Consider the following 19005-nt stretch of genomic DNA (forward strand, 5'->3'; position numbering starts at 1 on the left):
CCTCGGTTCACTTTCTGTTTCGCAGCTTTTGCTCCTGGAGGTCTTGCTTTTCTTTAGATTTAAACCCTAGAACAAGGGAGGAGTGGGCCTAGGGAGTCTACCTTCCCTACGACTTTCTGCAGGGTTCTGAACTGACATCTGCTGTTTCCTTATTAATCTAAGCAGTGGTTTCCAGAAAGGTTAGAATCACTCCTGTGTGGGAGGGAGACCCAAGAGGAGAGAATTTACACAACTGTATTGTAGGGATTTCGACAAAGCCTGGGGTCATTTCTACTGAGATTGAATGATATTCTGGACTTATCCTGTGCTGAATAAATTAGGATGTGTCACATGCTACATAGATGGTCATGTGGTGTTCATTGATATTTGTCCAGTTAGGGGTGGACACATTTGAAGCTCCCTGATGTGATCTTGGCTCCTCTACTGGCCATTAGCCTGGCTTGTCCTGCTGCTCATCAAGCTTCCAAGTGTTGCTAGTCTCAGACCTTGGCACTGGATGCTAGCCATTCATGGCATTATGCTCTTTTTGACTTCAGGTTACATGGCCAAATTGTAGTTTTAGCATAGGCCCTCTTTCCTCCAATGTCCATGAGGAGTTAACTCTTATCACTGTTACCAAGACATAGCTGCAGTTTTCCTCAGTCACCTCACAGTTAGCTCCTTGTCCGTGGGGTGGGCTGTGGGTGATCTTCCTGGAGTAGGTGGAGGATTTTTCGAAATTGTTCTAAATCAAAATTTAGTTGCTTACAATTGCTTTCATTAGAAGACAGACTTGGTGAGTGGGCAGAGGTGCCTTGCCAATGTTTCTCACTGTATGTGTCTTAATGGGAGCAGGACAAGGCCTGCCACGATGGTCAGAGCCTTGCCTTTTTTTCTTTCTGGCCATCTTGGGCAACTCATGCCCAACTGCAAGCTCTTTTATTTTCCTTCCTAAGTGTTCCAGACCAGCCTTTTGGTCCAAACATTCCTGTCTTTACCATCAACACTTTCCTCTGCTTCCTGGTTCTGTTCCTCTTTGCTCTTAGCAGTCCCAGAACCCTCTTCTCCATCCCTAAAGCCCCTCTGTTTGTTCTTTTGTCAGAGTGTAGCATATCCTGGATACCCTGACTCTTCATAAAGAGACACTGAGGAAATTACTCATCTGCTATACTATTCCTGAAGCCTAAATTGTAGTTTTAAATTAATTCAATTTATTTAGATACAGGATTTATGCTTTTTTAATACATAAAGGATAAATAGAAGATATTGTGCTTCTCTGGTGACATAATTTGTCTTCCTTTTTTAATATTCATCGTGTGTGTGTGTGTGTGTGTGTGTGTGTGTGTGTGTGTGTGATGTGTATCCTCCTTGTTTGAGCACATTGCACAGCACAGGTTTGGAAGTCAAGGACAACCATGGCTCCTGGTCCATGGGATTTTTCTTGTTTGAGGCAGGGTCTCTTACTATTTGCACTGCATCTGCAAGCTAGCTGGCCCACAAGCTTCTAGGAATTCTCTTGTTTCTGCCTGCCATCCACTGCTGTGGCACCGGGTTTACAGAAATACAGTACCATATCTGACTTTACTTGGTACAATGGCTATTCTTGGTTGTCAATGTCATCATATCTGGAATTAACTAAAACCCAAGCATCTAGGCCCATTTGTGAGGCATGCTTTGTAATTAAAGCATTTGAAGTTGGAAGGCTCACACTAAATCTGGATCTCTTGAGGTGGGAAGATCCAGCTAATCTGGACCACACCTTCTGCTAACAGCCAATGTAAAGGACATGGAAGAAGGAAGTTAATTGTTCTTTGCCTGGTTGTCCTCACTCTCACTGGCAAGTTAATTCCTTCACCAGCATTAGAGCCTAGTTCTTCAGGATTCCAGCCTATACTGAAGACCAGAGGAGACTTTCAGCTTCGTGGACGGAGCAACTGCTGGATTTCTGCTCTTTCCATTGGTAGACAGTTATTGTGAACTAGCTGGACCACAATTTGTAAACCATTCTAATCTATATCTCTATCTCTATCTGTCTGTCTGTCTGTCTGTCTGTCTAAACTCATGCCTTCGTGCGTGCAGAGCAAATGTTTTGTCCATTAACCTCCCTAGCCCTACAGCATTTTGTAAAAGAAAGATCTCTACTTCACTGATGAATTTCTCATTATTCATACAATGAATTGTGTTAATAGTCTCAGTATAATTATGCTATACTCAGGCAATTTCCTTAGAATTACTCTTTTCTTTTTCTGGCATTTACTCAACTTCTCTTGCAGTGTTCATTGACAGAAGTTTTTGTGTTTCCTTGGTTGCATCATTTTGCCTTGAGTTTCCATACTTCTTGATCCTCTTTGATACATCTGGTACATCTGGTGTGCCAGTGTCTTACCAATTGGGCAGGAATTAATCAGGAAAATAGTTTCCCCTGAAGATGTTGGGTATTATGTTAGAGGCAACATAGGCTTTGGTTTTGTTTGGATACCTATGGTGTCTCCACAAATTGCAACTGATGACCCTAAGGACTTAATGAGTGTGGTAACAATGTCAAACACCCTAATCTGAAGCAAGTCACACAGGTGATGGTATTCTAATAGCCAAAGAGGTACATATAATTTGGGGTACAGTGATTGAAACACTCAAACAGCATTTGAGTGTGTGCCATACATGGAAGTTGGGGTGAAGTGTGGATAGATTTGGTCTAAAAGTGGCAACATGAACCAATATCTTACAAAGGGGAGGGAGCTATGTAAATAGAGGTACCCATGTGGGACAGTGTGTACTCATTATAACTCCTTGTGGAGCTCAAAACCATGGGTGGCTACAGTATTGCCTTACAGAAAAATCCATGCCTCTGTGGTGCTGATATGGACAACTCAGGCTCTACTCTGTTCATTTTTGAGCTGTAAGAAGACTTATCACATGCAAACAAGCCCAGGCTGGGAATCAAGAGCACTCTATGCAAGGTGCTCTGTTATCTTCTTGACCTGACTATCTGGAGCCTCCATTCTTCATAACTCTCTTTCATGTTCCAGCATGCTACAGATATTCTCAGCAAACATCATCTGCTTGTTCTTTGATTTTATTTCTTCAGTGGAGAAGGGGTTGTCTAGTGTCTCTAGTTAGTCATCATTTTGGTAAGTCTGCATCTCAATTTATGGTAAAAAAAAAAAATACTTTGGAGTATTTGGTGTTGGTATTTGAGTGGCATAGCTTCCATTAAGAAAGGAACTTAAGTTTATGCATACTTTGCATAACCTGTTATAGACTGATTGTTTTTCCCTCCTGAAATCATATGTTAATAGCCCAACCCCTCAGTGGGATCATGTTAGGAGGAAAGACTTTGGGAGGCATCTATGGTTAGACTAGGTCACAGAAATGGAGTCCAACTGATAGGATCGTGAGAAGAAGCGACAAGAGAGTCATTCTCTGCACACATACACCATGGAAGGCCATGTGAGGCATTACCAGGAAGAGTGCTTTCACTGAATGTCTGCCCACACTGGCATCTGAATCTCAGACATCAGTCACTAGAAGTGTAAGAACAAAATTCTATTGTTAACCCACATAGTCTATAGGATTATATAGCCCAAACTTTAAAAAACCACTCCTCACCAAGAATAATTTTCTCTTTCTTCTGTGTCTTTTTCAGTCTTAATAAAAAAAAAATGTACAGTTTATTTGTATTTTATTTCATGGAAGATAAAGTGTCTGCTAGGGATTGGGCAATGAGATAATCATCCAAAAATAGTAATACTAAGGACAGTCATTGTGGAGGTATTATAGGTTCGTGGGAATATCAAGTAGCAACAAATGTCTATATTTTTACAAAAGAACTTATTAAATGGTTTTTTATTGATAAGGAGTAAGTCAGTCATTTAGTTATCACAGCATTTAAAATCTATAAAGTAGACAAATCTTTTCATCTTCACTGGTTCTGACACATAATTAGAGAGCTCCTTTAACATTTTCTCAAGCATTCTGATTAAATAAGATTTTTAGTAATCTTAGGTATTATTAAGGCTATTGCAATCTCTATGGTTATTGTTTCTCTTGCGCACATGTTAGCTCTTTATTTAAACATATATATTTAATTTTTTTCTTTACTTTTATTTTATGAATGTTTGCATTGCACAAATATCTTTTAACATATCTGTGACTGGTCTCTTTTTAGTTTAGGGTATCAGATCCCCTGGAACAGGACATATAGTCTACTGCAGCTACTATGTGGGTCCTATTATGTGGGAATTGAACCGGAGTCTTCTGCAAGAACAGCCAATGTTCTTAATCTTGGAGCCATCTCTCCACTCCTGCTTTTACCCTTTCTCAGGAATGCTAGAGATTGAAGCCGAGGTCTCATACATGTGAGACAATTACTATACCATTTTGCTACTGCCCCAAACCTTCCTACTTTTTTAACAAATAAACTTTTTGGTTTTGTGCATTTATATATGTGATTGAAGGCATGAACATGACGTGGTGTATATGCAGAGGTCAAAGGACAACCCTGAGTGTTGGATTTTACTTTCCACTTCCTTGTGTCAGGGTCTCTTATTCACTGCTACATGTAGAAGGTTAACTGCCCCCCACCCGAGCTTCTAGGATTCTCTGTCTCTGCCTGATATCTCAAGCAGGAGTGTGTGGATTACAGATGATTAGCTGGCCCTATGTGGGCTCTAGGGTTCTCAACTCAGGTCCTCAGGCTTGCAAGGCAAATGTTTTATCTACTGAGCCATCTCTCCCTCTCCAGCCCAGTTATGGTTTCTCCTTGGGTACTGATATCAAGAGAGGATATAAGTATCAAATTGAAGGTTACAGAGGCCATCATTACCAAGAAGTCACAGCAGCAGCTGGAGGCAGCTAGTGCCACTCCACCACAGTGAAAAAGCAAAGAGCAATGGATGAATGAAAGCATGCTGCTGCTTATCCCCTCTCTCCTCATACACAGTCAGAGATTAACAGCTAGGAATGGTGCCACTCACAATTGGCAGGGCTTCATCTCCTATGTGATTCTAGAGTCAGTCCACAACACTAACCATTACAATGTTAAACCTAAAAATGGATGCTGCTTTATATTAAAATAATTCAAATAAAAGTGCAATTGCTCCATCTGAGGGTTTAATCAAAGTGAGTAGATGGTTTTAAGCTCTCAGCTTGTTTACACATATCTGATCCCCTTGCTACAGCTAATGTAGATATATGATCACTAATGTGGATAAAGACTGGATGGCATGAATAAACTCAGTATGTTGTTTTGCAATATCAGTGTCCTATGTTTCTGTAATTGATTCTGATGTTTGACAGCTACAGGATTTCAGCCTAATCAGAAACCAAGTTGTTTCTTGAACATATCTCTTTGAGAAGAGCATTAGCATCATCTGTCACCATGTCAACAAAATATAATTTTAGGTAATATAATTCTTTAACATAAACATTCTTATTAAACAAATGCCCATGAGCCAAACAGAACTCCTCATAGTATCTTGAAAGCCGTTCTTGTATTGTTTCTTCTTTTGTAGTCTCAAACACATTAGGAGATTTCATCTTTGCCTTGAGCTGATCCACTGACATTTGCCAGTCCATAGCCAAACTCTGCAAGGATGCATCATCCACTCCAAACACAGTTCGATAGAAGTTCAGGCTTTTCTCAAGATTCTCCACATCACTGTCCATTAAGAGGTGGGCCAGTGAAGGAATGGCACTTAGGAGGTCAGTTGTAAAGGCTTCTAGCAAAATCCGCTGCATCAGGAATTGTCGCTTCCTTTCAATGGCTGTACCTGTAATATTAGGCAAGGAGAGCATAAAAGTGTGTTGTTTGTATACAGGGAGAACACTCATAACCTTGTCCATCAGGATTGGAAAATCATAATCAGATAAATTTCTGTTAGAGATCAAGAAGATTGGTGGTTCTTCAATGTTATTCTCCTTAAACGTTTTCACACAGCTGTTGCGGATCTGCTGCAGGACCTTTTCTCTGTTAAAGGTGCGTGGTTTGAATTCCTTTTCATTGTTTAAGTCAGAGTCCACCTTGGTTCTCACAAAGTAGAAATCCTTCTTCATCATGCTGATTGCTTTGGCAAGGTCTATATCATTTTTCTTAAAGCGTGTGGCAGAAACAATAATGAAGAAGTCATACTCATGGAATTTCATTTTCTCCAGATAATCTTTTGGTGGGAAATTTGTGGTTCCAATCCCAGGCAGGTCCCAAATAACCACATTGGGAACATTGGGGTGTTTGTATGGATGTCTCTTCATGGTCGTTTCCACCACTCCAGTTTCAGCTGCATCTTTCTCTTCATGCCCAATCCCTCTCAGGCCATTGATGAGGGCAGATTTCCCTGCTCCAGACTCCCCGGTCATAGCAACATTGAGTGGGGTACTATCAATTTTTTTTAATGCATCAGTGATTGAAGAGTTTGCTCCCTGAATGTTTCCTTTTTTCAGGTTTAACTCAATTGAAGCTATGGTTTCCTGAGGAATGATTTTGTTTTCTGTCTTAAACTTCTTAAAATATTCGGTAAAGGTGGAGGCCAAATCTTGGTAGCGTTCATCCTTAGATGAAGAGAACAGCTGACCCATGACTGTGAGCAAATAAAGGCACTGAAAGAAAGAAAGAAAGAAAGTTGGGAGGATGTGTGTCAAATTGAAAATTTACATTTTAGTAAATTTCAAGTATATTGCTACATCCCATCCTTAATGGTTGTAATTATACATTACATCTCCCACTGAGTTCATATTCACAATTGGGATTTAGTGTCCTTTGACTAACATCACTCTATTTCCTTCTCCCCACAGCTTTGCCCACCACCCTGTTTTCTACCTCTATGAATCTGGCTACTCTAGATTTCACCTGTAAGTGACACAATAGGGTCATTCTTACTGCAGGTATATGAGACCTTCCCAGGAGATTTTAATGGTTTATTCTCCATTGTCTCTTCACAGATCCATCTCACCTTTTCAGCCTGCTCTGTACCTCCCTGCTATGTAGACTCCATGAGCACAGGTCCCTCACTTTCTGGCTTCCAGTATCATTCAGCTGTATGTGATCATGGCCTCGCATTTTCCCTGCTTGGGCTGCGTGTCTGACTGTGCCTGCACCCATCATTCTTTGTAATCAATACTATTTGGCCTTTCTGAACTGTTCAGTACTCCTGGTATTTTGAAGGAAAATATTTTCTTATTATTATTTTTTCTGCTTAGATCTGATATGGCCCCTCACACTCTCTAGTCTCCAGTTGTCATACAGTTCCCTATTTATCTGCTTGGCATATCCAACTCTCTGAATTTGTTCTTTTACTGAAGTTTCTTCATTTGAGTGTTTATTGACGACTCCTTCCTGATGTGTAGTATATAACACTTTTGCAATAGAGTTGGATTCCAGGCCAATGGCCAAGTCTCTTTCTAAGGTGAAAAGGGACCAAACTTTGCAAAATATAATGCATATTTATATGGGGTGTAGTGTCTGTCAGTCCAGTCACCAGTGACACACAGATATGTCCTAGATCACTTTCCTTTAAAGACACTTAGTGTCCCTGAACAACTGAATCAACAGCCAAGCCAGATAAAGTACTGTTAGGACATCACCCATCCCAGTTGATGCTTGCTACACAGATGGTCCAAGAGGGCACCTGCAGCATTTCAAATGAACACAGACAATATGTGCAGGAGACAGGAGAAAGAGTAGTCAGTAGGCTGAGTTGATATAGTTAATAGTAATGTGGATTTGACAATCTGTATTGATACTTCTGTTATATCCATGGGCTTGATATAGGTCATAAGGATGCTAATATATGTTTTTAGAAATGTTGAAGGAAAATTATTTGTAAATTAGTTTTGTTTTAAGATAGAGAATGGCTATAGAGTAAAAAAAGTATATATGTATCTCTGAGTTAGCTATATCTAAAAGTTATTAAAATATCTAAGGTTAAAGTTCACTACACTGATACAGTTCTAAAATCTGGTGTTATTTATATCAAGGAGGCTCTCTTAAGACACTGATCTGCTTTGGTAACACTTACAAAAGTAGACTGTAATGAAAGTAACATTCATCAGAACCATAAGATGAAGGTTGTGCTAAGTTGCAAAAAACCGTATCCACACCAATTCATGGCTAGTGGACATAACATTTTTATATAATGTTATGAGATTAGATATTTTAATACCTAAATTGGTATGTACATTTCTTTGTAAAAAAACCTTATGTTTCCTTCAGGTAAGTATTTCTGTTTCTTGCTGACAGCCTGACTGCTGACAGGGACAGGACCTGTGTCCCAGCACTGCCAGCAACAAAACAGAAAACCAAGAGCAGTGGCCACAATGCCCAAACCCTGCTCCCCATCCTCAGGAAAATGCTGGCCCCACAGGGTGTTGGGGGTGCGGCTCAGCTTTTGGCCTCCTGTCTAGGCAATTCCTACTAAAATACCAGGGTCCCCTCTGCATTTTGTTACTTGTGTCCCAAGCTGGACATACATCCAGGTTCAACTCACATAAACCTAACAGAGAAAGGGAGGCCAGACCTAAGCTTTTCTGATAGCTACTGAAATTAACTATTCGGTAATAAATTTGGCCAATCACAAATGCTGTTGGACCTTGATAAAAATGAAAGTAGTTATGTCTATCAGGGCAACCATCAGCCTGGATCCACTGGATTTAGCCTGGTGAAAGTTATCAAGACAAAAGTTCATGGAATCTTTTTACAAAGCCTCCCATCCTTGTGGTCCTCATCCCTTGTTTTAATTATGCACAATGTAAAGCAGTCTTGGGCCAGCAAGATGCCTGAGCAGGTAAGGCCACTTGTCACTAAGCCAGATGATCTGAGTTCTAGTCCCAAGACTCACATAGTGATGAAGGAGAACTGACTTCCAGAACTTTTATTTGACCTCCACATGCATGTGCTAGCATGTGGGCACCTGTCCCAAGTACATGAGTACACAGAGAATGAATAAATATGATCAAAATACAAACAAAATACATTGTACAAAATTCTCAAAGAAGTACTAAAAACAAGAAAAAAATAAGCAACAATAAAACTTTGTCTTAAATGTCTTGCACTGAGTATGAACACAACAAACTATAGTGATATGAAATATCAATCATTACAAATAGATATATTTCTTTATTAGAACTACAACTTTCCAATAAAAATAGTGAAGCTAAAGAGGATTCCCTAATTAAAAATGCCCACAGTTTCTACTATTGCTGTTTGAGAAATGGCCATGCTGGCCAATTTCCTTCTCAATATTACTGATTCTTCCAGAAATTAGTGACACCTTTCTCAGACAAGGGATTTGTTGTTGTTGTTGTTGTTGTTGTTACTGTTTAGTTACCATTTGTTCTATTTCTGCAGTGGGTAGTGTTTGAATGCACAGTCTCATAACTGGTCAAAGTCGTGAGAACACGTGACAGTTGAGTGCTCATTGCTAAATATAACAGGGACATCTTTATCAACCCCCACCCTACCCAGGTTCAGGAAACATCCTGGAAGAGCCAGAGGATGGGCAGGGGCAGTGGCCTGAAATAATGTCTTCTGAATATGACATGGCATTTGCATGTGTAAACTCGTGGCAACTGGGGTTCCCTGCAGAGACTTCCAAAGATCTAGCCTGTCCACATTTCAGCATGAAGGAGATCGGGGGCACATGAGGGCTTAGCTGAGGAGATATTAGGATTAGTGACTGTTGGGGGAGAGAGAGTCACTGTTCTTTAACATGTGACCACTAGAAAGTTGCCCATGATCAAGTAAATAACCTCACACCAGAACATAAAGTGACCCTAAGAAAACTCAGTGGAGTATTTAAAAACATAAAGACAAGAAAACATAGGGGCAACCATTGGGAAGAGGAAGGATCCCTGAGAGAATAAGAGTGGGAAAAGAGAGAGGAATATTGGGTGAAGAGGATATAAATGCAACATAGAAGTGTGAAAATTATCACACAGTATATAAAAATATTTTTAAACCAAACAAACCAATCCTAACATTGTCCCCAGCAGGTTGTAGCAGAAGCATCCTACAGGGGGCGTCATTCACTCCAGTCTAGCTTCCCCTGGAGTTTAGAATAAATATGCTGAGCTGGTAGAAAGAGGCAAGAAAAGAATACTAGGAAGTCACAGGATTGAGACACAACAATTTTCATATATTTTGTATGAGCAGCCAGGGAGCATGACAAGGGCCATGACAGGCTCTCCTAATAGCCCTGCCAGGGACCAGCCCTTAGCTTCAGTTTAGAGGAGCTGGCCAGAACTTAGCAAGTAGTTCTCAGGAAAAGCACAACTCATCTGCAACTAATCAGCAGGTGCCCCACAGCCTTCTGCTTGAAAAAGATAGCTTTCCCTACCCCACCTCTGGAAAGACCCTAACCACTAGAGATACCCACCAATCCTATGAACTTTTTGTTTAAACCTACCAGTCAGCCCCCAGGCTAAACTCTCCTCCCTGGAATTTATCTAACCCTGATTAAAAGGAGCCTTCGAGCTTCTCTCCAGGTCACAATTTGCCATTTTTGCAGGTGATTAGATACAAATATGTTGGTAATTTTAATAATTGCTCTTGATGATTGCATACGTGACTGGTGGCCTTTTATGGGACTTCTCATGGACCTGAACATATGGTGCATTGGCCAAGAAGTCCCCCCAAGACTCCTGACATGTTGAGCATTTGAACCAAGCTGGTAATTGAGCACTCTTTGTTTTGGTTGGTCATTATTCTGACTGTCATTGTTTTGTTCCATTTGTTGATGTTGCTGGGAAGCTTGAGCTAACTGAATCTGGAGGCCTGAGTGCTACCTGGTTGCACTATTAGCACTCACACCACATGGTTCCAGAGATGTCTCTGACCTACCTGGAAGGGACTATGTCCCTTTGGTTGAACTGGGACAGAGGATTCCTTTGGTTGAATGGAAACCCAGATTGCTCCTGTCACAAAAACAGAACTTGCCCTCCCACCCCAACCCCACTCCACCCCCAGTGAGACAAGCTGTAAGCCCATTCCTGGTTTCTGTTTAATGTGCCCTACTGGCACAGTGTGCTCTGGTGCCCTCTTTTGTTTTTCTCTGAACACTACTCTTGTTCTCCTAGAAGGGATGAGACAAATGGCTTCCACCACCACCACCACCACCACCACCACGTCCCCTGAACATTTTCTTGGACCAGTTCAAGGACTTTCAGGCCCAAGCCGGTGACTTGGGGCTCATTTTCTGAAAAGGGGGGTGGTTGGATGCTCAATAAGGCATGGTATGGCAGGGACCAGGCTTCAGACCAACAGGATACACTCCCAGGGAGGGCCAGCAAAGAGAAACTTCCTGTGGTTGCTAAGCTGCTGAAGCCCTGTTGTGACACTGTAGATGGGGCCTGGGGCTGAGGCAGCTTGTAAGGGGAAGACAGACTGGGACAGGACTTCAAACACCAGACCAAGAACCTGGGGTTAATTATTGAGGACAGGGAAGCTGACCCTCTTTTTTGCAGGATGCTGACTGCCATGTGGGCACTCTGCCCACAAGCTGCCCTTGTACATGTGGATCTCCCCTCCCTTCCTTCCTGAGCCAACTTCTTCACTGTGGACCAAGGTCCTTGCCACAGCTGCTTTGTCTTAATCCCTTCCTGTCCTGACAGTAAGAAACTGCTTAATTGAACCAGCCTATAAAATACTATGTTTGGGGAAAAGTATGCCTCTGTTTCCACAGGAAAAATAAACATCTGGTTTTTGGTCATTCAGGTGCAATTATTGATTGATGGGAAGGGGCCCAGGCCCTTGTGGGTGGTGCCATCCTTGGAATGGTGGTCTTGGGGTCTAAAAGGAAGCAGTTCAAGCAATCCAGTCAGCAGCACCCCATCCATGGCCTCTACATCAGCAACTGCTTCCAGGTTCCTGCCCTATTTGAGTTCCAGTCCTGACTTCCTTTGATGATGGAAGTGTAAGCCAAATAAAGCAGTTCCTTCCCAGCTTGGTTTTTGTTGTTGTTGTTGTTGTTTTTTGTTTGTTTGTTTTATTTTTTTTTTGTCATGGAGTTTCATCACAAAAATATAAACCTTAAGACAAGATGGTAACAGGATCATGGAGTATTGTGAGAGATCCGACCATGTTGTTTTGAGAAGGATTGTGAAAGGACCTTGAAACTTTGGTCTAGAAAGCCATTAAGAGTTCAAAACTTAATGACCTTTTCTGTGGAAGCTTGGAAGATAAAAATGTTGAGAGTAAAGCAATCAATGGAGGCCTGGCTTGTGAAGTTCCAGAGGGAAGTTTGAGAGTCAGTTAAAGACTAAAGATGAAAATCTGTGGTTATGGTTAGCTAGGGCTGAAGAATTAGTTGTAATTAACAAGAGAACAGAGCTACTGAAGAAAGTCTTTGCTTTACTGGGAAACTAAATGCTGGCCAACTGGAGGTAAGAAATTAGCAGTGATTAAGAAGAGACCAACATCACCAAGGCAAACTCTTTTGGGAAGTGTTTCCTCAGAGTCAGTGCACAGAAGCTGTGTTCCCAGGCCACTAAGGTTTTACTTCTCCATGGCAGCCATACTTGGTAATGTGCAAGAGTCTCTCAGGTGGATTTGAAGACATGAAGGAGTGATAGAAAGAAGCTGAGGCTTGGCACTGTGAGAGGCCAGGATTTAGGCCATTAGAGAAGGTTCAGCCTCAGTATTGGTGGAAGCCCCAGGATTGAAGGGTTGAAGGTGAGAAGATGAGGCTTGGTTGGCACCATGAAGAGAGCCCAGGAGTGGCTATTGGTGGCAGCCTCATTGCATCAAGGGACTTTATCATTTTTGGAGATGCCAATGCCATGGAATGACCATCAAGGACAGCTGCAGCAGTAGAGTAGAGCCAATCCAAGTCACTGCTGAGAGGTCAGAGCAAGAGAAGTGACCCAATCCCTTTGAAGGAGCCCTGAAGATTTCACACAGCATATATCCTGTGTGACTGCCAGTTCCAATATCACCTTAACACCTCCCCTTTGGGTCCTACGACTCTAATCTTATTTCCTCAAATTTATGGCATAATCATTATCTTTAGTCCTTATCCCCACTATAGAAAACTGATGGGAGAACTGGAAATGGGTTGTAGATATTTGGGGTGAGAGGAAAATCAGAGTGGAAAAGTCCATGTTAAATCCCATGTATTCAGTACAGTACTTCAGTGTCCTCAAGTCATCTTTTAGATTCACTGTTTTCTTTTAAGTATTTTATTTTATAAAAGAATTCTAACTGTGCACTGGAGAAAAGGGTAGAGAACTTTCCCAGTGTGAATAAGGCCTCAGTTCAATCCCCAGCATCTCATCAAATGCAGGAGTTTGCAGCTCTCTGAAATTCTGCGACTCAGGGAGTAAGGTAAGAGAATCAGCACTTCCAGGTTATCCTTGGTACATAGTGAGTTAGAGGCTAGCCTGGGCTACTTGACACCTATCTCAAAAAAAAAATAAATATCAAGTTCAGCAAGATGGCTCAGCAGGTAAATATAATTGATGCCAGACCTAAGAATCTGGGTTTGATTGTTTGGTAATTAATTACTTCAGATCTCATATTGCTGCCCTTTATTCTCCACAAATGTGAACAAGATCTCCTGTGGCAGCACAGTGGACTTCACCATCAGTTAAGGAACCAGTAAACACCCACTGTCACCCTGGAGCCTCCTCTTCCTGTCTCACTCATGTCAAATCAATTCACAGACTTAATCTCTGTTTCCAAATTCAATCACACTTGACCATTCCTCCTACAAAATCTTCTTCAAGACTTTCTCAATTCCAGCTTTGATTATGTCATTGACATCACTGTATTTCCTATGAGTATTCTTGCAACCACATGGATGATAAAATGGCCAGAGTTATCCTAAGGACACTGAAATCATGTCAAGTCAACTCTGAGATGCACCATAAGGATTCCTTTCCCCTCAGGGAAAGTTCATTAGGTATGCAGTGCACATGCTATGTACAACATAACTTTGAATATAATTATTGCACTTCTGGGGACTCTGGGGTCTGAATCCCAGTCATGCTGCTCTCTCAGGCTGTCTTCTCATCTCAGGATTTTGTATTTAGTGACTGAATCCTGTAGCAATGATCTTAAAAGGTCTTATTAATAAAAACACAGGAGCCTGATATTTGAGTGAATGCTGAAAGCTCAGAGAGACAGAACAGGCCACAGCTAACCTCACCTCACCATTTCCTCAGCTGATACTGTTACCTCAGACTGGAAGCCTCTGAGTCCTCATCCGGAATGAATCTCAGCTGAACTGCTGCTCAAAAGCCTAAAAGCTTAACCAGGCTCTAGTTCCTGGTCCTCACGTCTTATATACCTTTCTGCTTCCTGCCAAAACTTCCTGGGATTAAAGGCGTGTGTCACCGGGCCTGGCTGTTTCCAGTGTGGCTTTGAACTCACAGAGTTCACTTTCCACTGCCTTTGGAAAGCTAAGATGAAAAGTGTGAGTGCCACCATTTTCTGGCCTCTATATCTAGTGGCTGTTCTGTTCTCTGACCCCAGGTAAGTGTACAATTAGAATGTACAATATATTGGGGAAAACAATATCACCACAGAATCCTTTCCTTGTTGCTCTCCCCCAGCAGCCACACAGCTATTACCTTAACCACCTTTCTCTAGGTTGTGCTTCGACCAGGTAGGCTTTAGCACTGACACCCAAATTGGGAGATAAGAATGTACCCGGCTTTATCATTCACCATGCTTTCATTATGTTTCAGTTTCTTCACAGCACTTGCTGCCACATAATGTGTATCTGTCTGGGTCCATTCGCTGTCAGCCTCCCACAGTATAATGAACCTCAGGTAGCAGAATGTGCCTTTGTCTTGCTCAGTTCTTCTTCATGAACACACTAGAATATGGTGGTTTATCATCAGGGAGTGAACGGGTGTATTGGAATGCATCTGGACTTTATTACGAACATTTGTGACTATTCTGTAGTTCTAACTGGTGTGTATGAAATTGAAGTCCCACTAAATTAATAGACAGTTGGGTTAAGAGTCTGAAGAGAGCAATAAAACAGTCTAATACAAACTGGATATCTTAGAATCACACTGTGTATGAGCACAAACATACATATACAGACTCACTGTACAGGCAGACCCTGTCCAATCCACAGGACAAATGGGGACAGCTGTGCAGGAAACCAGAGCTGCAGAACTTTGTTCAAACTGACTGCAGACATGAGTCTGGAAGAGGTGAGTAAAGAGGATGTCCAAAGGGGGATGTTAAGCCTGGTTAAATAAACACCACAGCCAGATTTCCTGTTGAGGGAGAGTCACCCACAGGGCACAGAGAGAACGTCCCTGAAGAACCCAGGCTGTTCTCTCTTTTCAGTTTATCTCTCTCATTCTTTCAGTTCCAGCTCCTGGATTTGTGATGCAGACTCCAGTGTGACAGTTGCCTGCAAGGTCTGTCCACTAATGTGAACACAGGGAATGAGAAGGCTGTGACACAGCAAACATTACAAAAGGAAGCCTGCCCAAGTGACAGCTGTCATCACATCCTGATGGAGCTCATGTACCCTACAGAGTCAGAAAACATCCTTTGCACTCCTGCTTTACAATAAAGAAAAACACTGTGAACAAGGTTCTTCAGGAAAAGATTTCCACAGCCAGCTACAGCAGAAGTAGCGTGCAGAGAGACCTCTTCTCCATAGGCCAGAGGCCTTGGGATGCAGGAATTAAATAACTAACCCTGAACTAGACAGCAAGATCAGAGTGAGACACAACAACCTCATGCACACAGCAGAGATATTCCATTACCTGAAGCATCCCTTGACAGCCATTATAGGGAGAGGAATAAGAGGCAAACCACAACAATTGAATACGTTTACCAAAAACAATACCCATGTCCTATAGGTCTATTTCAGCTTGAAGGATTGGCAAAGGCCATCCACAAGCCTGCCCAATTCAGAAACTGTCAAAGCATCCTAGCTTTGAAACTGAGGATCCCCACTCTCAGGCATGTTCCTAAATATCTTGTTACCTATGTGTTCCTTAGAGAAAAGAAGATGAGTCTCAGAAGTTAAATATGAATGCTCCTGTCCACTTACCAGAAAATCCCGTGTCCAGTGTATGGGCTCAGTTTAGGTCAGCTACAGGAACCGCTGTCCACTGTGCTGCAGGCTCTTCACATGAACCCACCCCTGGTCCCTCTATGGAAAGCAGCAGGTTTATGTTAGTTTGGAAGAACTTCTACACTCTTCTGGCTCTGCTCCTCCTGTCTCAGTGTGTGTTGGCCAATAAAGGACGAGCATTGATCAAGTGGCTTTTCAGAATCCCCTTCATTTCCAAGAAAAGGAAAGTGAAAATAAAACAAAGAGTTGTTTTTTCAATCTATAAACACTTCATTTCCTGGCAGAAAAATTTGGACAGTCCCCAAATAAAAAACGAGGCACTCTAGAGCTTGCAAGCTGAGGTAGAACATGCAGAAGGATTTTAATAACTTGGCTAGAACAAACTGTTGAAAAACAATTATTGTGATTTCTGACTCTACAAATATAGCTTAAACTGAAGTGGTACAGCACTTTGTCTGGGATCCTGTGCAGATGTCAATTTTAGTCTCACCTAAGACTCAAACCATTTGACCCCTTCTGACTACAACCTTATTTCTTCACAATTGTGGATTCATGTCCTTCATTCTTATCCTTCTCAACTCACCTGACAATGCAAAGATTTCCTCTGGTTCTGCTTGACAAGTCTCACACATGATGGTACAACCATGGCGAGTTTATCGGAAAAACTGCCCTGCAGTGTCCAGAAGACACTCTTTCCTAGTAGTCAACCACAAATCTGACTCCTACAGTCTTTTCACCCTTTTTACCATAATTATTCCTATTCCTTTGGAAGTAAAAATATGTATATCCCATTAGTTCTGAACATTTACCAATGTCTTATTCTATACATCTGGGACAGCTGTGGATATCTATATTGATTATAACCTCCTAAAAATATGAGCTTCCATGAGAAAGATTAAGCAATGCCTTAAGCTATGGCCATAACAGAAAATCATTAGGACATGCTTTAATACTATGTCCCTTTAGCATAATAGTAGTAGTAGGTTCTGACTAGGTTGTATGTCCAGTATAGCCTTAGGTTATTGTCCAGATATGGTACCAAGTATGGGTTTCATATTGTGGAGAAATATTAAATCAGGAAGTAGTTCATTACTACCATGACGTTCTTCTCGTAACATTGGTGGTTATGTCTTATCTGACCATTCATTATTGTAGCTCACAGAGTTCACACCTAGATATGATCAATGTTTCATTTTCTCCTCTGCTAGTGTGACTAGAACCTTCCAGCACTATAAAAGATAACCAGTAGGGATGGATCTTCTGGGTCAGTATCAGCTTATTTTCTCCATGTTCTATAACTCAGGAAATTGGTGATTTCACTAACAGAATCTTGCCATCAGTATCTGGAAAGTAACCAGGGGCACTGACAATGCCCTGTAATGACCAGGGTCATCACTGGCTAACAAGTCCAAGAAAGCTAAGTAATTCCTGTGTCTAGGCCTTTTATTTGTTACCCTGTAGTGTGCCTAAAGGACATTGTTGCCCAATAGAGGGAAAATCCATTTTCTTTTTCGTATGTGTATAGATATATTTTAGAAAGCCTCTACATTTGGAGGTTACATATGAGATTTTGGAAACCCTTTAGTGTTATTTATACCTTCTACTTTCACTCCCCTCCCCTATTCTCACCTCCCAGCCCAATTTAACACCTCTTTATATTTCTCTTTTAAATCCCATCTTCCCTCTCTTGTAAGTCTCACTTCATGGTCCCATAGTGTTTCAAAACCCCTGTGGGTATCCCAAATAGAACTCACATATCTGAAGGGTGGAAGATAAGGTCTACACATCAGTGGGATTAAATGATGTTTGTCTTTCTGGGCCTCACTTACCTTCCTGAGAATGATTGTATCCTTCTCCACTCAATTCCCCATGAATTTCATAGTTTCCATTTTGTTTAACAGATGAATAATATTCCATTCTGTAAATTTGCACATTTTCTTTATCCATTCATCAGCAGATGGGCATCCAGATTGTTTCCGTTTCTTGGCTATTGTGAATAGAGAAGGAATGAAGGATGTGCAAGTAGCTGAACAGTAGAAGATGAAGCCATTTGGGAATATTTCCAGGAGTAATGCAGCTGGATCTTGTAGTAAATCTATGTTCCTTTTTTGTGGCGCTTCCACAAAATTACCCCAGTAGCTGAAGGGTCCAGGGATACAGGAATAAGATAGAAATATGGGAATGAGATAGGAATACAGGAATAAACATTTGTAAGATGAAGAGATGGAAGCCGACGGCCATCAGCTTTGCCAGGGAATGGGGATTAACCTTTCACTGGGCCCTTCCTTGTTTTATGATGGGCAGCGCTCTCAGCAACCCAAATGTTAGTGTTTTACTAAAGATTGCTCTCTGCAGCTGCCTGAACTCACTATCAAAAACCAAGGTTAACTTTTAATGAGTTCTATGTGACAACCTGCCTTGCATTGTTTCATATTCTTCCATCTATGGGAACCCAGCTTTGTCAGAAAGAGTTGCAGATTTGGAGCAAACATCAATTAGCTTTGTCAGGAAAGACTTCAGGGTTATACAAATATTAATCAGGTGAAACTCTGTAAAACCATGTTAAAGAAAAATGGTTAATCCTTAAAAAGTAATTTGTCTTTAAAAGTTTAAATTAGGAATTGTAAAAAAATTTTTGTCCATGCCTGATGCTTTCTGCTTGCTATAAGAAGGGGATCATAACCCCATCCCCTCCAACTGCCATAGTTACAGAATCCCAAACTCTGGCTGTGGTATTAGCTTTTTGTGCCTGATGGTGATTTTTTTTTTTTTGGAATAAAGTTTTTGCTTCTGGTTTTAGACTGTGTTTGACCCCATTGTTTTGTGCATAATTTTGCAAATTGGCACTAACACAAGTGGGGAGTGAGTGTTCTCCTTCCCCCACATCCACAGCAGCATTTGCTGCTATTTGTATTTTTGTTTCCAGCTATGCTGACTGAAGTGAGGTGAAATCTCAAAGTAGTTTTGATTTGTGTTTCCCTGATGGACAAGA

At 41.4% G+C, this 19005-nt stretch overlaps 1 protein-coding gene across 1 annotated transcript; it reads right to left on the minus strand.

Annotated features, from left to right (window-relative positions):
• Window positions 1-5194: 5194 nt before the first annotated feature.
• Window positions 5195-6552, minus strand: LOC131895966 (interferon-inducible GTPase 1-like). The gene has a single exon (XM_059246518.1). It carries the CDS (start codon window positions 6550-6552, stop codon window positions 5293-5295), a length of 1260 nt encoding a protein of 419 aa, XP_059102501.1. The 3' UTR covers window positions 5195-5292.
• Between the last annotated feature and the right edge of the window lie 12453 nt (window positions 6553-19005).

This window comes from Peromyscus eremicus, chromosome 19, assembly GCF_949786415.1.
Source record: "Peromyscus eremicus chromosome 19, PerEre_H2_v1, whole genome shotgun sequence".
In the NCBI taxonomy this organism is placed as follows: Eukaryota; Metazoa; Chordata; class Mammalia; order Rodentia; family Cricetidae; genus Peromyscus; species Peromyscus eremicus.

Coding starts and splice junctions, on each gene's coding strand:
- LOC131895966 (XM_059246518.1), bottom strand. CDS start 6,552: ATGGGTCAGCTGTTCTCTTCATCTAAGGATGAACGCTACCAAGATTTG.